The sequence below is a fragment of the Leptopilina boulardi genome, unplaced genomic scaffold (genome assembly GCF_019393585.1).
Source record: "Leptopilina boulardi isolate dan_hultmark-lab unplaced genomic scaffold, ZJU_Lbou_2.1 LbouV2_175, whole genome shotgun sequence".
In the NCBI taxonomy this organism is placed as follows: domain Eukaryota; kingdom Metazoa; phylum Arthropoda; class Insecta; order Hymenoptera; family Figitidae; genus Leptopilina; species Leptopilina boulardi.
Window position 1 is genome coordinate 453,949 of NW_026137724.1, and position 23,332 is coordinate 477,280.

The 23,332-nt window shown below is 25.9% G+C and overlaps 2 protein-coding genes and 1 long non-coding RNA gene across 3 annotated transcripts; 2 read left to right on the forward strand and 1 right to left on the reverse strand.

The window, feature by feature from the left end:
- Window positions 1-304: 304 nt before the first annotated feature.
- On the forward strand, window positions 305-1,663 carry LOC127277708 (cytochrome b-c1 complex subunit 8). The gene is made up of 3 exons (XM_051299016.1): window positions 305-432; window positions 926-1,091; window positions 1,327-1,663. Exons 2-3 carry the CDS (start codon window positions 938-940, stop codon window positions 1,419-1,421), a joined length of 249 nt encoding a protein of 82 aa, XP_051154973.1. The 5' UTR covers window positions 305-432; window positions 926-937; the 3' UTR covers window positions 1,422-1,663.
- LOC127277709 (uncharacterized) lies at window positions 1,361-2,777 on the reverse strand. Its single transcript, XR_007842394.1, has 2 exons — window positions 2,708-2,777; window positions 1,361-2,635 (listed from the first exon to the last, which is right to left on the reverse strand). It is a non-coding gene; the product is annotated as an uncharacterized LOC127277709 (long non-coding RNA).
- A 44-nt stretch (window positions 2,778-2,821) lies between these two features.
- LOC127277705 (epidermal growth factor receptor kinase substrate 8-like) lies at window positions 2,822-22,851 on the forward strand. The gene is made up of 12 exons (XM_051299013.1): window positions 2,822-2,983; window positions 3,103-3,290; window positions 16,735-16,801; window positions 16,930-17,165; window positions 17,405-17,744; window positions 17,925-18,636; window positions 18,714-19,230; window positions 19,450-19,564; window positions 21,699-22,085; window positions 22,162-22,330; window positions 22,428-22,563; window positions 22,653-22,851. The coding sequence occupies exons 3-12, from the start codon at window positions 16,756-16,758 to the stop codon at window positions 22,728-22,730; spliced, it is 2,736 nt and encodes a 911-aa protein (XP_051154970.1). The 5' UTR covers window positions 2,822-2,983; window positions 3,103-3,290; window positions 16,735-16,755; the 3' UTR covers window positions 22,731-22,851.
- The last annotated feature ends 481 nt before the right edge of the window (window positions 22,852-23,332 follow it).

Below are 23,332 nucleotides of genomic sequence, written 5' to 3' on the forward strand. Positions count from 1 at the left end.
CAAACATCATTATAATTAAAAAAAAAATCAAGACAGTCTTTACAATGTTATAAATTTAAATTAATTGTCAAAATCAATTTTGGACAAGGTGTGTGAAGGCTGGCATCTGCTTCTAGTTACTTTTACTAGGGAAATTTAAATTATGAATAAAACAGTGAATTATTTGAATAATTATTATACTAATTATTTTCTATAGTATAACTTTTAAATTAGATTTGTCTAAGACATTTACTGTAAAATAGTAATTAGTGAATTAATTATTTAAATAATTTTCCATTTTCCCATACATTATTTAAATTTTCTAAATTTTTCCCGCTTTGTACGAAAGGGGGCGCCACTGACAATTTTTACTTCAACCCCTTCAACCAATAGCAATACGTCTATGAATATCCTTACTTTTAAGGTTAAGTGAAGCACTAATCGAGTTCTTACGTAAGTGTTTTTATGTTTTTTTAGAAATATTTTTTAATTTCCCATTGCCCAAAAATTGAAATATGAATATTTGTACTAATTCTCCATTCTCCACTTAATAATATTATTGATTCTTTGAAAATATATCAACTAAACTTTCATTCAAAAAGTAAACTTTTCAGTCAGTACTTTTTCGAGGTTCATACATTTTACGTTGTGTAGATTTCAATTTAATGATCTAATTTTTCTGTTCTGGTATACATTTTATTTGTTTTTTGTTGTAAAAAAACTATTATATACTATTATTTATTGCAATTTTCATTCTTTACAATGTGACTATATAGAAATGTATATATATATAATTTTGAAGGTTATGGGCGAAAAATTTTTTTGAGTTATATTTTAATGAGAAATGTTTGAAAAAGTAATAGAAGAATACTGAAATTGACAATGACAATAATATTATTTCCAGCGTTTAATATTTCTTATTTTCTGATTTTTTTTACTTTTACAGTTTCCTATCAAAATGGGAAAAGCTTTTGGAAATCTGCATTATGTTCGAGGAATCGTCTTCTACAGATTAAGTCCATTTGAGCAAAAATCTTTTGCAGGAATCATAAATCCTGGATTATACAACACGGCTCGCCGATTTCGTGAAAGTGTTTTCCGCGTTGTACCTCGTAAGTATTCTTTATTAATTAACTTACAGCTTTTTATATCAATGAAAAATTCAAAAAATTTCAATTATCCGAATCATAACAAAAAGTTTAGTAGAAAATAAATATTGGGAATAATTATTAAATATTAATAAAATACTACTACTAAATATTGAGATCATTTAACAATAATTTTTTTTTTCTTACCTCGATTGAGAGTTTAGAAACACATGTTTAAATGTTAATTATTAATTTACAGCCTTCATAGTTGGCTACTTAGTCTACGATTGGGGTGAAAAAACATACAAAAATAACCAACGCAAGAATCCCAAGGATTTCGAAAATGACACATAAAATGCAGACAATATTAAAATAGTTTCAATAATATTATTAGAAAATTATCTTTCTTACTTTTGCTTTGTGACTTTTTTTTAAAAATTATTTACAAGTCATGAAAAACAAATAATTAAAACTCAGCAACTACAAGAATAGATAAATTACCAACTTTTGTTACGTTTAACGATAGTATTGGTAAGTTATTGAAAAAACATCTTCGTTTTTTAATCAACTGTTAAATAAAACATTGTCTACAGAAAGAGTGGATTTTTTACTACAATAATAATTTTAACATAACTTTTTTCACAGACACTGTTTTTGTATTTTAATTTTGTTTTGAAATTATTATTTTTTGAAATTATTATTACAAAATTAAATACAATTCTTATGAATTTGGCAGAACAAAAAATTGTAATTTAAATAAACAAGTTTTAAAATTACAATTTTTTGAATTAAGAACAAGAAAGAACAATTATTTTGTCTGTTTTTTTTTGATTTTCTTTTCATTTTTGAAATCTAGAAAAAAAATAGATACAATTTTTTTAAATGTCTGTTGGGTACAAACTATATTATATATTTATGTCACATGTTATGTTATATCTCATTGTTTTCATTGCGTTTTTGTCTTGCGTATATATATATATAAAATATTTAAATTCTCTTTAACGCGACCTCCTCACTTTTATGAACAACAGGTGTGTGTTTCTCATGTAATGCGATGAGAAAAAAAATTCTTCGTGCCTTGTTATTTGTGAAAGGTTCATACGTATAGTAGAAGACACGCCTGAACTTTCTGGTTCACTTCGCGAGATTTTAGTAGACTCACTAACATCATTACCATAACAATCGTGTTAAATTTTTATTTATTTTGAAAATTTAAAAGAATTCCATTTTTTTGGTAAAATATATTAAAATAGAGAAAACAATTTTTGTTATTAAATATTTGAACTTTTAGTGATAATTAAAAAAACAAATGATTTACAATAAATAATAGTTTCAAAAAATGATAATTTATTAAAATTAATTAATTAAAAAGAACAAAAATTTCAATAATTATAAAATGAATTTGATAGATTAAAAATTTTCTAATTGAAGTAAATTTTTTTCAAGTTAATATTATTATTAACTCCATGGTATGACCTTGCGATATAATTTTCTGCTCAGGAACGACGTCTTAGACGGCTATTCACTCTTTGCCTCACAGTGAAAGTCTCTTATTTTCAAAGATATATCTAAAACGTAAAATTCTAATTGTTAGATTGTCTTGGTGGAGTTGAAATTGAGAGAGGAGAGAGAGAGGGGACCTTTGGTTCTACCCGAGGTCCCAAGAATTGATACACCACTGCGTACTCCACGAAAGTACTCGAGTCCGTTGATTCCGTTTGGGGCCCGGTTACTCGACCAATCAAACGGCTTTCTACCTGATGGTTTGTATGAACCGAACAGGTAGTTTCATGAGAGAGGGAGATTCGGACAACGAAGAAGTGGAACTCAGGTATTTCCCAGTCGAGGATGTGCGGGACTTAAGGTCCACCGAAATCTCGGTTGCGTTGTTCTACGTTTCGATATTGTAAATATAGGTAAGTAAATAAGTGACGTTCTCCGTGATTCACGTCTCGTGATTTCGTTTTTTATATATTCATTATAATTATTATTTTTCTTTATTATAATTATATACTAATTATGTGTGCTGGTTTAGTTAATGTCTCGAAGTGACCATAGAGTGTGATCCAAATAAGTGATAAATGCGTGAACCATAAGAAGACCCACGCCCGGAAAATTTTTTCAAGGATCGTCATATATTTTTTGACCATATAAAAAATCTGCAAAGGCTGACGTTTACGTATTGGAGTGAAAACACTCCCTGCTGTTGCTGCTGCTGTCAAGGTATTTATGGAAATGATTTCTCGATGACCTGAGTCGTTGCCCTCTTTTTTTTTTTTTTTTTTTTTTCAAAAGACATTTTTCTCAATTCAACCATAAGGATTGTCGTTTTTCTTAATAATCGAAACAATTGTCGAGGACAGTTGTTGAGTTTCGATCACGTAACAAGATTATTGATCAAGTTTTTGCTCCAATTCAAAAAAGGATCACGTTTAGAATCAAGAAGCTGTTTGCCTTATATGAGGCACACACTTTAATTCTCCGCAGGCTTGGACAATTTGTTTACATTTTTTGGCAATTATTTGAAAAAGAATGTTCCAAATCGTAAATGAGGGGGTTTATTGACAAAAAAATCAAAATTAAAAAAAAAAAATTTAGAAAAGATTATAGAAATTTTTTTTTTCTCATCAATAATGAAACGAATTTTTTCTATACTTGAATATTTATTTATCAATTGCAATGATTTTTCAATTTTTCCAAAAATTTGGTAAATTATTTAAATAGAAAGCGAATTTGTTTTTTTTTTTCTCTTTCGTTTATCGACAAGTATTTCTCTTTCTTTTAAAAATTATTATTATTACTATTACTAAATTTGTTGAAAATTATTAAAGTTAAAAAATTTTAAAGATGTTGAAAGATATAATTAAATTTAACTTATCTTTATAAACATATAGTAAATTTTATATTCTGTTTGAAAAAAATTCCAGATAGGTCATAGATATACTTGAATTAGGAGATAAGAACTGGATTTTTTTGATAATGAAAAAATATGTGCCTTAATTTTTTTTTTAAATTTTTTAAGAAATAGAAATATTTTTTAAATAAAAATAATTAAAAATTAATAGAAATAAAATTTAATTCTTAAAATAGTTGTAAAATTGAATTGTCCTTTGTGAATAGAATTTTTTCTAAATTTTACAACTACATTTCATTGAATAATAATAATTTTCTAGTTATTTCAATGATGATTTGAAAGTTAGTATTCCGTAGTTAGGAGAGAGAGAGAGAGAAAGAGAGAAATATCAAAGAAAATTAATTTTACAGTGGGAACGTTGCTTGATGACCTTCGAGCACTTTTATGGAATCTATCGATTTCCATAAAATCCCATGAACCCTCAAGCACTTGTGTTTGATGCTTTGAAACTTACTGTTTCATTATAATTATTATAATACTCAGAGATCGAGAAATTGTGATTAAATTCCTTTTCACATTTTCTTGCATTCTAAATTAATGTTACACATTCATTAATTTTTTTTTTTTTTTTTATTTTATTATTAAAGAGTTGACAGAAAATTAAAACAAAATTCATTTATCATCTAATTGAATGGTTGATTATTATAGAATTTAGAAAAAGAAAATTATGACAAGCATATGTCTATGAAAACTATGTTGATTATTATGTGTACTTTGAAAACGGATTTCACGTACTATTGTAATATGTTTTGCTCTGATGACGTTCCAGAACGACTTTCAAATTAGTATAGAACAAAAATTTTTAATTCTTTCATTTTCCAAATTGACTCATTAACTTAAAAATGACTTTATTTCGTAATCATTTTATCATATTAATTAGAAAAATTGAATAGGATTTTTTTTTTAATTATATGCATAAAGATTTTTAACTTTTACTGAATTAGAATTTAATATTTTATTTACTCACCATAATTTTCGAAAAAAATGGCTTATTACTTTTGTTTAAAAAGTATTTGAATTGCTAAATAATTAATTATAAATTGTCAATGTGATTGACTCAAGCATGACACACAAATTACATAATTGTAAATTATGGAAAGTAATTTACAATTCTAATTAGCAATTGCAATTATCATGACAAATATTTAGTTTATTGATTGTATCACGTGACTGCTTTTGACTTATTATTATTATTGTTTGAAAATATTTTTTTAAAATTAAATTTGAAATTTTTATTTCCTTTTAACTGTTAATTTTTTTTTTTACTTATTTTAATAATTTAAAAATGTAAATATTAACGTAAAGTTAATTAAATAGTTATTATTTATTATTTATTAATTACATTAGAGTTTAAATCAATTTCTTATGTAATAAATATTTAACTTAAGTAATATGCTATTTTGGAAAATATAAGCGATTAAATTATATGAGAGGTGTAATAATATATTTTTGTTATCTATTTATTATTATCAATTAACGAGAAAAAGATAAATTGTAAAGTATTCTTCTTTGGCAAAGTGTAATAGACGCCTACAGCAAATTCCTCCTGGAAATAGCGAAGGAGTCGACCGTGTTGCAAGCAGGATATTACATTGTTTACAATTAGAATTATCCTTTGCTTTATGTTCTTTTATATTTTCATTAAAAAAAAAAAACTTAATATTTCATTTCTTTCTATTTGACAATTTACACCTAGAGAATTTCAATTTTTTTTTTTTTAATTCAAAATTTCTCTTTTTATGATAAAATTAAAAAAAAAAAATTTCTATATTTATAAATTGAGAATTGAAAAATTTTTATTAAAATTAAAAAAAATGTTATTATTGAATAATTATACATTTAAATTATACGATGATAGTTTTAGTCACGTTTACACCCTGTTAAATAGAAATTTTCGCAAATAAAATAATAAGTTGCTAGAGGTTGAATGTAATAATTTTTAGTGAAGTTAAATGTTTTTAAATTGCTTTTACGTGCGTTGAAAGAGCCAGCATTATATATATATAGTTTTCTTAGGATATATAGTTTTGTCGCATGACGAGGGCCACCTGACACACCTGCCGTAAAGAAATTATCGCGTTTGGTTGCCTTGGGTGACGGTGACTAGTGTTACGTCGTCAGTATAGTTACCCCCAGAGATTAACATTCCAACTCAACTCACTTCTATAAGAGATCTCCGCGGATAGTAAAAAGAAAACGGCATTCATCTCATAGGTCGTGTTGTCTAGAAAATATCATTCCTCAAATATGCGGATATTATTTTATAAAAACTTGAATTAAAAAAAAAAAAATAATAATTATGATCATTTTCATTTGACGGGAAACTGTAAATTAAAAATGATATTTAAACTTAAAAAAATAAAAATATTTGTAGAAAATATGAAATTTTGATTTAATTTCAATTAAATTTATTATACTAATTTTAATTAATAATACACATTAATTTCCATTACTGAGTATCTTTAATTTATCTTTGATAAAGATTTTAAACTACTGAAAAACTATTTTATCTTTGATGACTGATTAAAAAATCTAGAGATAGTGGAGTAGTAGCAGGAAATTACTTAATCAATTTGATTAGATGTTTATCGTTAGACCAAAAAAAAAAAATTATATTTGCATTTTTGTTTTTTTCACTTGTAAATTAATGACTAAGATCCTTTTTTTTCTCTCATTTCTTTGACAACTTATAAGAACTCTAAGGGTTTGAAAAAACTATTTAAAAACATCATAATATCAAGAACAAGTTGATTGAAATTAATTGAAAACAATTTTTTTTTTCAAATGAATAAAAATCAATTTTTTTTCTTATTTATTGAGAAAAATGATTTTTTATTAATATAAACAAAAGAGAGTAATTACGCTATTTTTTTTTATCGAAATGAACTTAGAAAAATTATTACACCTTTAAATATATTAAAATTATGTTAATTAAGTTTTTTTTGCGACTTTGCGAAATATTGACAATAGTGCCATTTTACCTAACGAATAAACGTGGAATAAATACAGCAAATTACAAATAACATTGTTATCACAAAGATAAGACATTTTTTAAATTACACTCGTTGGTGTATATATATAAGAAACACAATGAAGTGACTCTTGATCGTAAATGTAATTGAAATAATGTCATCAGACAAAAAAAAAAAAAATTCTCAAAAATAATAATTAAATTTCATATTAAATAAACTGAAAATTTCTCTTAATTCTCAAAAAATTATTTTTGGATATTTTTTATTATAATCGATTGTTTAGCAAGTTGTTTAAGAAAAAAATACATAAAAAAATTGCTACATATATAGAAAAAAAAATATCTTATCAATTGTAATCGACAGTAGAGTCAATTTAATCACATTAACTTGATCAGCATTCAATCAAAACTGTTTGTGGGAATATAAGTTCCGTATTTACTCAACATATTAATAAAACGAAAACAATTGACAATAGATATAAATAAATAAATATTCGCTTTATTTTAATGATTTTTAAAAAATCATTTCTGAATTAAATTTTCTAATTAAAAATGATAATATAAAATTTGACACGAAAAGAAAATTTATTTTATTTACTTTTAAATGTACAGTTAAAAGTACCTATAATTTGTTTACAAGAAATAATTATTATAATTGACTGTATAAATGTTTTTTTTTTAAAATCCCTGACATTATCATTGTAAAAAAAAATTTACAATTATAATTTTTAACAACTTGAACGAGAGTCGCTTTTCTATATGTCGATAGCAAGAAATAAGAGCTGGTTAACATTTTATACAATAGTGTACCTTCACATGTAAATCAAATGTCGTTGTGACATGTATATTTGATTTCAAACTTTCATAACAATAGGCCTCCTTCAAAGAGCACAAGTAAACTATATATATACAGGAAAATAGTTGCATTGTCCTTATATTATACATTTTTCCGCGAATCACTTCCTGTCTTCAAATTTCTCTAAACAATAAGAAAAATTCGTGAATCGCTATTTTTCATCTTTTATGAAAAAAAAGTAAATAAAATTTGATACTTATATCTATTTTTGGAATATTTCAATTTTTTTTTCAATTCAGCATTAAAATATTCTAAAATATAGATGATAAAGTATTTTTTTTTTTTTTAATATTCTGAATGAAATTTTGACGTAAGCTATATGAAACTATGTTGAAAATGAAATTGCATTTCCTATGATATTTTTTTTTTTTAATGTAACAACAAGACGTAGTAGCATTTCGCTGATGACTTTCACATTTCTAAAAGTGTCTTTTTACATTATCTTGAGATATGTGGCATATTAGTATATATATATATACATTGTGTGCACTTTTCTCAAATCGAGAATACGACACAAATGACCCTAATTTTCGATAAAGTACATATATTCAATATCCCATCAGTTGAGGAGAAAACAGATTTTTATATAAAAATTATATTTATGAAAATCGTGTACCATAACTAGAGAGAAGAAAAATGCTTTCCATAAATATAAAGGAAATTCGTCAAGTGCATATTTATTATATGCAATTATTTTCATAGGTACATTCTCTCATAATATTCAATTGCTTCGCAAAATATTTCTATTTACATTTTTTCCTGGCTTTAAAAATTTTTTAGTTTTATTTCATTCATTTGGAATATATTTCTCAATTATATTTCCAAAAATTCTAAATTTTTCTAATTTAAAATTTTCAAATAAATTTCAAATTATCAGAAAATTAGTCTCTTCTTCCATTAATTTCCTTTTCTATTTAAATTTTGCATTTTTATCACATACGGTAAATATTTAATCATATATTATAAAAATATAAATATACACAATTAAAATTTATAAATTATAATACGAGATATATTTTAATATAAATATAAATTTGCTTACCTACTTTATATGATTTAATATAATTAAATTGCCGTTTTAATTGAAGATTTCTTTTTTGAAAAAAGAAAAAAAAAATTTGTTGTGAAAGAATTGAGAAAAAAAAAACGGTGTTTCGATTGTCGAGGTCATGTGTTTTAATAAATGTGTGCAGGCAAATGTTTATGATTTCGATGGGTACCGTAAGAGCGGCACCGTGGCGTTGCATTCCTCCATTTTTTTTTCTTCTTCTTCTTCTTCTGCAATTCAGCCTGCAGGGCATTCAGGGACTTGATTCTCGTATTACTGCGTGTCGCATTCCAAAGACGCTAATTTTTCTCGTCGTCCATTTGCGTCCATGAGTAGCACACCTTCCTGCACCTCAATCCGGATTTTGTATATACAGCAATATATTTATAATGATTGGCGATCATTTTTTCAAATATTATAATAATTTAGAAAAAATAGTTTTTTCTCCCATCGGATAATTCGATAGAGATTTTTTTTTTCAATAATTGCAATTTTTTTTTTTTCATCACTTTTAGAGTTTTGATTTTTGTATTATTGGAATTTTTTTATTTCGTCCTTTAATATTAAGTAGGTTTGAATTTTCTAAATTTGTATTTGGAATTTTCTTGATTTTTATAGATACACTTTTTCTCAGCATTTCGAATTTAATAAAACTTTTAATTGATTTACTTTCACTTTACACAATTTCCTTTTGAACAATAAAAAGTATAAAATTGAAATTGTTCTTCGCACAAAAACGTGTCATTTTAACATTGTTTATGGAAAGAATTGTAAAAATAAATTAATAATTACAGTGTCATAATATTATATTGATATGTAATCAGTTACGCGAATTATTGTAAATTACAAATGGTTGTATACTTTAATTTTTCAAAGTGTGGGAAGTAACAGCAATAATAACAATAATGATAATACAATTAGTTTGCCCGAAGCATTATTTATAGGACAAAACAACCTTTTGTGGAAAACAAGAGTATAAAGTTGAAATCATTTAGACACGCCTTTAAGAATTATCGACATCAAAATATCCATATAGTGTATATAATGTAATCGAAATAATATTCAAAGTAGTTGTTTTGTTACAAAATAGATGCAGTAGGTTTTCATTTGAAAATCATAAAATAAGATACTTATTTTGTCATGCCATTGTTATATTTTCAATATGGTAGTTAAGTTAAATAAGTTTTCTAAATTGGATCGTTTTGTTCTCTGATTTTCCTTCCTGTTTCGCATTCTCTTATATTTATGATGAATATTTGTTGTTTTGCATATTAATACATACAAAGTAATGTAATTTTTAACAAAAGTTTTTTTTTTCGAATTTTTGACGAAATTAGTAATTTATGCGGGTGATTAGTTTTCGACGCGATTTCCCGCATAAAAAAAGGGAAAGCTTACATAGTATTTAATTTTTCAGTTTCCATAAACGATAAACTACTGTTATAAAAACGTTCTTATGCGGATTCATAAAAAAAAAAGTATTTGTCGTTAAATGGAGATTATGAAGTGACGATGCTCAAAGTTGAAAATTGTTTCCGTTAAAAAAAAAAATTATTATTTTATTTATGTTTGTTTTTGTAAATTTCTATTTTATAAAAATTCGAGTTTTTATTTATTCTTTATTGTAATTTCTATATAATTGAGCAAAAATTTATTTCTTAAAAAAGAAAATAAAATCTAGTAGGTAAATAAAAAAAAAAAATTGTAAATTTTCTAGTGATTCTTTGGAATTTTTTATTGCAAAGTTTCACAGCAATTGTGTGTAGAATAATTTTTTTTTTCAACGCAAAACTTTACAATAGTTTTTTTTTTATGACAATTTCGAGAATTTCTCATTGTATATCGTATTTTTAAGCTTTTTTTTTTTTTCTTTTATGAGAAAAATAATAACCATCGTGACAAGATCTACTGTGGGTATAAATTGTATATTATATATACAGTCAGACTCTCATTGAGACCCGGTTCATTCACGTTAGGATGTTTCATCTGTTGCACAATCAAGGTCATTTCCGAGTGCAACATCGATGATCGGAAAAACGCGAGATTGAGAAAGTGTAAAGAATTTTTGCTTTCATTTCCTTTTATTTGAAATTTGGAGAAAAAATGGTTTTTAATTTTCTTTTGTATTTTTAATTTTTAGTCATATTTTTCTATTTCATAGAAATTTTTTTTTTGAATCTATTTTTATTTGAATGAAATAAATTTCTCTAAACTATATTAATTTGAAAAAAAAAAAAAATTCACAATATTTGCAGAACATGAAGATGAGTGACACATCTCTCTTGTAGGAATTTAGAAATTCTCAACAGCAAATGGATTCTTCTATACAATCTACTCTTTGCAACTATCTTTGTAACTTTGAGCGTATTGAAGTTTCCAGAGCCTCGCGACAGTCCAGCTTAAGATCTTAGTTTCTAGCTTCTAACCTCTGGCCAAACGAGTAAGTGGCATCGCTACTCAAGTACTTTCAAGGACGTGAATACCAAACAACACATTCCAGAAGTTTGATGTCTCTCACTGGGTGTGTCCTCCATCCATAAATGATTTTCTGACCATAATAATATTATCTTCATTATCTTCGATTGAAATTTCAATAATTTTGAAAAATTCGAATGCTGATAAAAAAAAAATGGATCAGGACAATATTTCTCAACTTTTCATTTCACTTGAATTCGGAATTTTTTTTGATCTTTTTGAATTTAAAATAATCTTTCAATATTGCATTCATTTGATTTTTATTGAGTTGTAAAATTGAAGGAAAATTATTATTTTCCAAGATTGAAAATTATATATTATAGTTTATTTCTCAATACATAAAACGGACCAATTTATAAAAATTAATAACAAAGTTATTATGAACTGTGTTATTTTGATCATTTTTATCAAAATGGAATATTAATAACTTTCAAAAAATATATATATATATATAAGCGAAAGGGTCATTTATACTTCATTAATACAATTACTCAGGCATAAAATTATATATAATCTCGTCAAAATTTTTGTTAAAATAACTCAATAATATAGTTGTCATAATTTTTGCAATAAAAGCAAATAAAAAAAAAAAAAAAAACACTAGATCTAAAAAAAAGGATAATAATTGAAATTATGCTATAAAGCTATATTTTATTATTCTAAAAACATTACTTTTCTAGTTCAAACTATATACATAACTTTCTATTTCACATTTTATATCTAATTTTATGTAAAACTGATCAAATATACACGGGAAGATTTTTAAAAACAGAAAGTATCGTTTACTTTCCAATTTAAAATCAAATTTATTTAAATCGGACAACTACAAAATTTATTGTAAATATTTATTTATTGTCTATTTTCAGTAAAAAAAAAAACGACAAATCAAATTTTTCTCTATGAGAAAATGAGGAAGAAAAGAAATTCACTTTCTTTAAAGTATTTTTATTTATTTTTTTTTTTTGCTTTAAATTTTGCTTATTTACATAAATGTCAAATAATTTTGTTATGGTTTTCTGTTTATTTTTTTTTACGGAAAAAAACGAGAATAGGGTTTGGACTTTTGCACTTAAGAAAAAAAAAGAACCGGCTTTCCGGATTGTCTGGAACATTTGCATATCCCAGATGGAAAACGAGCTACTCGAAACCACGAGAAGCAACCGATAAGTGGATTTAACAGCGGCTTTCTAAATTGCCGCATTCTTGCCATTGGTATTTGACGTTGAAGGAAACCAATTTCAAATTATCTTATTCCTTTATTTAATGTTTTTTTTTTTTTTTTCATTACATTTATATTATTTACTTTTCTTCTACAATTTGTTTTACATAAAGTTCCTACATTTTTCACATATTCTATTATGGATTTTCACTTAATTTTTCAATTTTGAAAAAAATATTATTCTTAAATTTTCACTCGATGTGAAATTGTGTCGAAATCTTTAGAAATATCTCTGTATAGAAAATGGAATGAGATGATGCTTATAATCTTTTACCGTGGCACCTTTCAGTTTTCTTCTTTGCAAAGAACTTTTTTTTCTCCCCCTAATGATGGAGGGTACCTGTTCAAAGTTGCTCTCCAACTCCGCCCATTTGAGCTGAAGGAATTTCTTTTAGTGATTTGAAAAAAAGGAGGCGGAAGAAGCATCATAACTTGAATCTTTTGTTGTTTTTCTTTTTTTTTTTGTTTCTTGCTATTACGTCAATTTTGTTGCAAATAAAAAAAAACAACAACTTTGCAGTCAATTCTTTTTGCATTTTTTAAACGTTTTTTTTTATAACTTTAATAAAAAAAACTGTTTAAAAATGCAAAAATGTTTCAGATTTAAAAAACAAAAAATATTTATGTCCCTCATGAGTCAGTTATGAAAAAAAAATCCAAGGATGTCTTAGTTACTGTATATAATTCAATAAATATATAATTATTTTTAATTATCTTAATTATCTTAATTATCATTATAATTTTATTAAAGATTTTTCCTTAAAGTCAGTATTTTTTGAATAAATTATAATTTTACGTTTTGTTTACTAGTTGCCTGTAAATTTAATTTAGTTTCATATTGTGGTAAATTCTTTTTTCTATAGAAAAATATATTTAGAAATGTTGCAAAAAATAAGGGGCTATAAAAATTCTTAATTTTATTAATATTTTATTCAAATTTATTTGCATTATTTAAAATGATAAAAAAAAATATTACTGATGAATCAGTGGACATTTTTTTAAAAATTCCACAACTCGTTTTTATTTATTTACATGAATACGGTTGACTATTAATAATATTGCAAAATATGGAATTAAATCTTAATTTTTTGCCGACGAAAAAATATTATATAGAACTATTAAAAATTAAAGTAATTAGTATTTTCTAAATTGTTGAAGAATTAATTAATGGTAAAAAAAAAATGTGAAAATTATCTCATATATGTTATTGATTGCAAATTTAATCTACACACGATACAGTGGAGATTATATATTACTTTCGAACGGCATCTCGAGCGTTACGGGTCAGCGATCAATGGGAATCTGGAATTTGGTGCGTCGCAAAAGTATGCGAGAGGTACGCCTTGTGAAAATACCTGTAGCACTGCAACTCTTATGGAAATACCTTCAAGTAAAATCATTCTCTCTTTTTCTCAGTTCCCTTTCCTTCTTAGATTGCCAATCATTATTATATTTATTTTTGCATTCAAAACCTTCTCCAAAAAAAAGGGGGAAAAAAAAATTCCAAATTCTTCTCGACTGTGAAATTAGATTTAGTTTTTTTTTTTTTTTACTTTTTTTATTCCTCAAAAATTCGTTATTTTGAATTTCTATTGAATTGAATTTTATTTTTCATTACAGGAAATTTAAAAATTGGAATACACGAGGAGAATCTCAGAAATATCAGTGATTATTTGTCAGATCAATTTGTAACCGCATAATATAACCGCACATGTATGTGCTTCTATCTATGGGGAATTAACTTGCGGTAGTTAAATTTATTCCTGACATTTGAGAAGAACGTGGCAGGTGTCGAATAATATAACAAATGCATGTCACATTAATCAAAGATTTTCCTTTTATTGTTAAATTTCTTAAATATAAAAATTTATTTTCTATTTAATTATTTTTTAAAATAAAATAAAAAAAAACTTGGAAAATAATTTTCAATTTTAAATAACCATAAAAGTAAAAGGAATAATAATTTTAATATTAATTAAATACAATATAATATTTTCAAAAAATACAAATTTAAAATTAGAAATTTTTTTAATTATTAAATTAAAAATGTAATTAATTAATTTAATTAAATTTTATTGACGCATCTGAAATGACAAGCGGAATATATTTATAACGGTAGAAAATCAATCATATAGTCAAAGCTATTCAGTAATTTTACACTGTGTGAAATCGAATGTTTGAACAGGCCATATGAGAAATTATCGTATAACAGAGTAGAAGAAAGTTGAACTGCAATTCTATAAGACCTTGCAACAGGTGAAGATTTTTTTTTTCCCCAGGTATCAATAAATATATATATAGATCGCAAAAGGGGATGAATGGTCTTTGAGAAATGAAAGGAAGGATTTGCACGTATTTACTCGCACGTAGATCATCGGTTACCTGGCGTGTTTCAAGCAAAGTAACTAGAGATAACGGTAAAAGGGAAATCATTTTAAGTGTCGCATTGCATTCCATCGTACACACATGCATTTAACAGCTATATACATATATGCATACATAATTCTAATGGCTAATGAACCTTTTAATTGTCCACTAAATTATTTTTCAATTCATTTGTTTTTCCAAATATTTAAGATAAAAATTAACTTAATACACTGTTTGCTGATAACATTATCTTCAAATAATTTTTAAATACAAATTTATATAGAATTTCAAACAATTAGAAATTTTTAACAAAAATTAAAAAATAATATTTTTCATAAATTTTTTTTTTTTTTTTGCAGCAGTTTTGTTTTATTTTGCTCAATTTTGAAAATTTTTATTTACAATTTAATTTTCATCTCAGTAAATAGATCTTTTTGCTTTAAATAAAAAAAAAAAAAAACAATACTCTTTACAATTTTAGAAAAAAATTGATTTATCCTCACGTTTCAATTGATCATTGAAACAATAAGAACACAAAAAAGTTCCTTCGATAAATAAAATGTTGAGTAAAAAGGAAATCAAGCTCTGATTCGAAGGAAACGCGTCAGTTTTTTTTTTTTTTTTTGATACTTCAATACGTGACTTTGAACTATTTCTTTAAAAAAAAATTCATTTCATACTTTTTTGTTTATTTTGTATTGAGAACATTACGAGGGAACTAATTTGTTATTATAAAAATAATACTAACAAACAGTAATAATAATTATTAATAAATAAATTAAGTTCTTTACTAATTTCAATTTATGAGAATAATCGTGAGATTTCATTTCTTTTCGATAATATTGTTTTTGCAACAGTAAAGAAACATTATTATTATTTTTTTTTTTTTACTCAAAAAAGAAACGATAACAGAGAATTGTTGGTCTTAGTATTATCGATACGTCGTCTACAGTCAATCAGATTCACCTGTTCTGTATTTGTAAGCAGAGAGTGAATCATCAAGTTGAATTCAGAGGCGTCAATATCATTACAAAACCTCTCATTATTCATCGGCGCATTTCCGTCGCATTCCCAAGAATTGAAGTCTATGTTCATTCGAAAATTTAGCTTCATATAAAATAATACAATGTCATCTGGGTAATAAAAAATGCTAATACCTGATTTAAAAAAAAAAAAAAAGAAATTAATGAAATAGGTTTCTGTGTTAGTAAAGAATCTTTATATTCTATTTTTAATATTCAAATTAGAATTGTGAAATGTTTTGTAAGAATATATGATGTTTTATTGGAGGTGTATATTAAATAAATATTTAATTTCTAATGAATTGAAATTGAGATGCGATATTAACTTGAGAATGTTGTCGTGGAGAAATGAAAAAAAAAAAAAAAAATGAAGAAGAAATTCTATTGACAAGAATTTCTCAAAAGGGTTTGAAAAATGGGAAAGCAGAACTCTAAGAAATGATTTTAAGGTGAATGGAATTTTATTTCACTGAGCTGTTGGCTTTCTTGTTACCAAGTACGGCCCTCTGACCCGGTGCCGGATACGACATGGCGTGCAAACATTGCCTGTAAAACCAACTTCAAATTATATTCTTCTGCTTCATTTTTGCATTTTAATTAAATTTTTATTTTATCTTTCATTTCGTCTTCTTCGTCATCTTTATGGCGAAGTTTTTTTTAATTAAAACTTCAGTTGAATTTCAATAGTACTCTGTTTCTTCATTTTTTTTTTAATTTAAAAATAATGGACATTTTTTAGTATTATAAATAAACAATTAAATGCGAAAAATAAAAATGTAAATTTTTATGTTACAGATTAACGGGAAATTAATAAAGATGCCTTATTATAACAGTGGCCACGGACCTGTAGCCTACAATAAAGGTATATAAATAATTATTTTATTTTTTCAACTTTATGATTTTTTTAAATTTTAAATCTAAATATTATTTTACTTGATGAAAATTATTCAAATAAATTTATTGTTTGATTTTTATTTTATTTTCATTCAGATGGGAATTCAAGTGGTCCATCGAGCACATCCGGAGGACAAGTTGGTGCACCGGAACCAACTTACATTATGGAGCATTTGGCCACATTCACAGTGACCAAAGAAACTGGAATAGTTTATCCAGCTGATGGTATGCGACGTCTTTTACAACTGGAAAAAAGTAACGGTATTTGGAGTCAGAAGATGCAGCTTCGCCTCGAGCGAAATTGGGTTCTCATCATGGATAACGAAACTGGGGTAAATTTTTCATCTTTCAATCAATTTTTTTTCATTAAATTTTTTTTCATATTCATTAAAAATCAATTTTTTTTTTTAAATCAATTTCTAACAGAATAGAAATTTTTTTTTAAATCGAGATTTCTCGGCAAAATTTATCAACAAAGAGACAATGAAGTTTAATCGATTTAAAGTCAATAATCTTTTTTATTATTATCAATCATCAGTGAGTTAACGACTGTAATTTTCTCTTCTTTCAGGCCGTCATGGAGAGATTTCCTGCGTCTTTGATACAGGAACCTACGGCCTTCACGTCACGCGATCCCATGGAAATGTACAACAATATATTGGTCTTCACCGTAGGCGAGGACGGTGGTTCTGGCCAACGAGCTGAAATGCACATCTTCCAATGTCAAAGTGTTTCCGCTGAGGATCTCGTGGAAGACCTAAAGATGTTACAAATGGGCAAATTGGTACCTGGAGGATCGCCTCGAGGTCCCCGGGGTCATATTCCACCACCTCCAGCATTACCGCCACCAGAACCACCATTAAATGGCGTTAATGTTCGAGAGCAAGTCTCGGCATTCAATGCCGCTAATAGTAAGTATTTTTCAATTTCTCTCCTCGCTGCTAATTACTGGTATTAATGATACTCTCGAAAGCTTGCTCACTTTCTTTCTTGTTCATCAGAAAAAAAAACCTGCAGCCTTTCTTTTTCAACAATTTTTTTTTTTCTAACTTTAAAATATTTTACTTTTTATGAATTTTAATTTATTTCAGATGATGGTCACAATGATATATCACGTGACGAAAACAATGACGAAGTATCGTCCACGTCGTCAGAAAAATATGAACGCGATGTGACAATTTTAAATCATTGCTTTGATGATATTGAGAAATTTATAGCGCGTCTACAGCATGCAGCAGCCGCATCACGCGAATTAGAACGAAGACGTCGTAATAGAAAGACAAAAAAACGTAATTTAGGCGATGGAATGTTGACAATGAGAGCAAAACCACCACCTGAAATTGAGTTCATTGATATTTTTCAAAAATTCAAATTATCCTTTAATCTCTTGGCAAAATTGAAGGCACACATTCATGATCCAAATGCACCTGAATTGGTGCATTTTCTCTTCACTCCATTGGCACTTATTGTCGATGCATCACATGATACAAATTATGATCCAAATCTACCGAGTAAAGTTGTATCACCATTATTAACGCGTGAAGCTGTTAATTTGTTGATAAATTGTGTGAGTAGTAAGGAAACTGAACTTTGGCATTCATTGGGCGATACGTGGTTAGTGACAAGGAATCAATGGAAAGGACACGTGCCACCTTATCATCCAGTTTTTATGGACGGTTGGTCACCGGAATATCCAATTCCCGAAGATCGTGACAATGATCATCTCAATTCACTCCTACATGCCGATAAACAAAAGAGGGATGATCTTCCCGAGGCGCAAAATGACTCGTACTACAATCACAGGTTTTTTTTTTTTACTTTGTATAAAAATATTTTTTTTTAAGGGAATGAAACAATAAAAATTGTTTTTTTTTTCTCAGGGATATCGATGAGTCTCACTACAGTAGCGATTACCTCGATTACGAAAGTAGAGAAGAACGTGGTAATGTGGAATATTTTGATAGAAATTATGGACCAGCACCGGAGCTTTATGGACGTGAGGAGAGGGAAAGAGTCGTGGATCAGACACGAGCTCACAGTGACATATCGGTTGATTCGATCGAGAGAGGTCCACGTGGTGTACCAGGTCACGAGAGGGCTCAAGAAGCATGGTTGGATGATCTTTTAACACGTCACGCGAAAATCGTGCAGGTAACTTATCCACGTACGGCGAACAACGACAAGGAACTCACTGTCGTGAGGGGCGAATATCTTGAGATTCTTGACGACAGCAGGAAATGGTGGAAGGCGCGAAATTCACGTGGACAAGTAGCTCATGTTCCTCACACTATTGTCACACCTCACAACAATCCCTCGCATGCTGATGACAATGACGTCTTTAACAATCCATTATACACGGGACGATATCAACGACAAGGGCACGGATACAATTACGAGGTGAGATTTTTCTCATTATATTATTAAAATTTCCAAGCCAGAATAAATTTTATAAAAGTTTAAAAGATTATTTGCAAATTGTTTAATGTTACAAAACAATTTTTTTAGAAAAAATTTTCAAACTATTTTTTTTGTACTTCTATTTTATTTATTTAAAAGAATTTAAAAAAAAAATTTTCAATGAATTTATAAACAAAAAAATGATTTTTTTATTTATAGGATTCAGAATTGGATACCAGTACTAGTCCTGGACCGGAAACGTCACATCGACCTCATACAATTCCACCTCCGGCTCCAGCCGAATGGGTACGCAAAGAACGTCTTGGAAAAAAAGGTGAATTTAGATATTTTTAAACTTCTCCTTCGCCTTCGAGAAAAATGCATAATCTTCAAGAGACAATGTGTAAATCTTATTTTGCAGAATATTATGAAATATTTTGCATATCATTGAAAAAATCCTAATCAATTTTTAAAAAATCTATTTTTAAAATCTGAGAAAATTAATTTTAGAAATTAAATTTTTTTCGCCAAGAAAATAAAAATCATATATAAATAAATATACTATTGAGTATGTTTCTAGATTTTTTTTAATACCGTTTTAAATCAATCAATTTTAAATTGTAAAATATTTTTTTATCGTGGATTATTTCATTTCTGTAAAATATTTCAATGTTAAATTATTTTGCGTCGTTAACATCGAGGGATTTCTTTCGATTTCGCCAAATCAAGTTGCTTCAAATGTATGTACATCTGTCGAATGTCCATTTTTTTTTTCTTTTTTTTTTTAATGTTGCAACATTGCTTATCCACGTCTTTGTAAATAAGGATAAATGTGCTAAATATCGTCTACACTGAGCAATTCTTGTATTTTTGGTGAAATATCGGGTACAGAACGTTCTAATTTGTTTTTATTATTGAAAAAAAAAAAAATTCAACTAAGAAAACTATTCTCTTTACTTCAATTTTATTCATCGATTTTAAAAATTCACATATTCGTGAATTTTTATCAATAAAGTAATTTTAAAAATATAAGAAAATGAAGAATCAAATAAAATAGATAGAAAAACATTTTGGAACGTACTGAAAAAAATTGTCTTGTGTTTTGTGAAATCTGAAACGAATGCTAATTTCTGTCTAGCCAAGTTTGTCCCCCAAAAAGAGTTATTTACATTTTTTTTTTCCTTCCACACTATAAAAGTAAAAAAATAAAATTATGTGTATAAATAAACAAATAATTTAAAGGGAGGAGGGAATGTAAATAATGCTTATTATATTTTGTTGATTGGAATTTTTTTACTCCTCGTAGAATTTAAATTACTAAGATCTGATAGAATTTTAAGAAACTTGAAATTTGTTTATATATATACACATATATATTATATTTAAAAAAAATATATATTTGAATTCCCAGGAAATTACATAATCAAACATAAAAAATGATTCCCATCTAATATGGTTGAATCATTTTGTTTTTATTTTACCAGTAGCATAATGCTTTATATATATATATATATTTACGTTAATAATTTTTAAGAAATCGAAATGTTATTAAATGTTCTGTATTTATCAGACTAACCAAATTTTCACTCCGTACTCAAATTAACTTGAAACTGTTATAGTAGTTGAGTTATTTTTATTTGTTAATACACAAAAAAGAAATTTCTAATTTCTGAAATTACATTTCAAAATGATTCAAAATATAATTTTCCATTCAATTATTCTGATAATATTATAATTGATTATATTATAATATTATAATGTAACTGAAAATTACAAATGTAATTAACTAATTATTGACTTAGTTAAAAATTACAAATGTATTTATTAAAATAATAAGAAAATTACATTAATATTGTAATTATTAAAAAAAAAAAGAATTATAATTACATTATTGTATTATTAACATTATTTTTAATCGTTTAATAAGTTGACAGTACCTAATTTTTTTTTGAAATACATAAAAACTAAATTGAACAATTTTAAGAAAATTTAAAAAATTATAATTTTATCTTTAAGTGACATTGTAATTATTAAATTTATCTACTTTTTTTCTTCTTCTATTGGTATGTGTCGAATTATATACATGTACCTCACAACTCTGTATTATTGGAAATTAGCTTATACTAATTACAAATTGACATTTTTTAAAAACAGTTTTTGATTTTTTTCATTCTTACACCATAGTTTCATTTTTAATTATGATTCTGAGCTTTTATTCTTGCTTCTTCTTTAAAATGAAATATTTTGTTTGTCAAAAGAAATTGTTTTGCGACTTTCTAAGTCAGCTTTTTCAAAAATTGTATTTGTGTTTCATATATAAATTGTCTTTAAAGAAAAAAAAAAAAAAAAAAACAAATTGTGTGAAAAATGTGGTAAGTAGATTTTTTGAATAAATAGTCTTCTTGTAAATAATTTATTTTCACATTTTTCATTCTGTTCTAATTGAAAAAAATTTATTTTTAATACAGACGAGCCAAGTATTTCAAGTGAGGCTCTCATTGACGATGTAATTTCACTTCCCGACAGTTTACATTCATCTGGAAGTGTCCAGACAGTCAATTCATGGGAATTGAATAAAAAACCATCTTCAAATTCTGGATCTGAATCATCAAAACCTCAGAATTCTGTGGATTTAATAAAAAATTCACAAAAACAATTAACAACTTGTTCTAAACATTATCAAAAACAAATTTCCGAACCATCTTTCAAAAATACCAAAGAATCATCGAAAATTATATCTCCACCACCTCCTCCCCCTCTTCCGGAATTTATTCCAAAATCATCTCTGGATGATAATAGAATGGGATCAATAAAAAGTACCAAAAGCAATATAAGCATTCGATCGATGCCTGAAGGTATTTTTATTTATTTTATATTATTAAATATTTATTTTTTTCTAGAAAAATAATAAATTGATAACAATTTTCAAAGGTTTTAGTGGTCATGACGAAGTGCAACAGGAATTAAAATCTGTATTAACAATGTTTCGTGAAAAAAAGCAGGCCAGAAATGCAAATTTAGAATTAAATGAAAATCTGGATCAATATTCTACATCGCGTGATGTTCAACATTGGTTGTCGAAAAAGGGATTTTCAGAAAAGTATATATAGTTTTTTTTTTCTGTGTAACTAAAAATAATAATTTAGTTTAATTTATAAATTAAATATTCATTTTAATTTTTAAATTTTTGCTAACAGAATTTCTAAGCACTTGAAAGGTATGACTGGAGCAGAATTATTAACTCTTTCCAGTAGAGAACTGGAGCATTATTGTGGAATAACAGAAGGAAAAAGATTAGACGATGAATTGACTCGTTTCCGAAACTCACCTAGTGTAGGATTTTTTATACATATATTTTAAAATTAATTAAATTAGTTTTAATTAATTAATTCATTGACATTAATTTATTTCTATTTTTGCAGCAAAAAAGTTTTCGATCTTCGGAATTAAAACGAATTTTGGGCGAATTTCGTAAGGAAGGATCAATAAGCAAGCCTTGACATAGAAAAAACTTTATAAATCTAATTTTATAGCTAATTAATATAAAAATTTATCATCGAATCTTTCGTAAAACTAAATCTATATAAAAAAAAATTAAAAATAAACTTTTTATAAAGCTGCTATTAGAAATTTATTTTTTAAAATATTTGAGATAGAAGAAGAAAAAATGAACATAATTTGTTACATTTAATTAGTATAATTTAATTTGATTTATTAGTTAAAAATTAATTAATCTAATTTTTATTTTTTTCTCTTTAGATAATCGTTAATTAAATTGTTATTTAGGATTGTAAAAATAGACTGAATGCGCCGATTAAAAAAAAATATTTAAATTAAGTAAACAGAAAAAAAGATTACTTATTTTATACATTTATTTCAATTTTTATACGTACAGATACAAATATTTGTCAACATTTTCTTTTTTTTTTTTTTAATGAAAAATGTTTCTATTACACTTATCGTAACATTCATTTTACCATGATCGAGGTCTCTTTATATATGTATATATATATATAAAGTTTCATTTTATAAAAGTTTTACCTTAATAAAAAATTGTAAATGCAATTTTTACTTTCAATTTAAATATTGACCTAAATATTTA

Bases quoted from the DNA above. Each gene is read 5' to 3' on its own strand.
- LOC127277708 (XM_051299016.1), top strand. From the start codon at position 938: ATGGGAAAAGCTTTTGGAAATCTGCATTATGTTCGAGGAATCGTCTTC. The intron at 1,092-1,326 runs GTAAGTATTCTT...ATTAATTTACAG, and splicing joins TGTTTTCCGCGTTGTACCTC to CCTTCATAGTTGGCTACTTA.
- LOC127277705 (XM_051299013.1), top strand. From the start codon at position 16,756: ATGCCTTATTATAACAGTGGCCACGGACCTGTAGCCTACAATAAAG. The intron at 17,166-17,404 runs GTAAATTTTTCA...CTCTTCTTTCAG, and splicing joins TCATGGATAACGAAACTGGG to GCCGTCATGGAGAGATTTCC. The intron at 17,745-17,924 runs GTAAGTATTTTT...AATTTATTTCAG, and splicing joins GGCATTCAATGCCGCTAATA to ATGATGGTCACAATGATATA.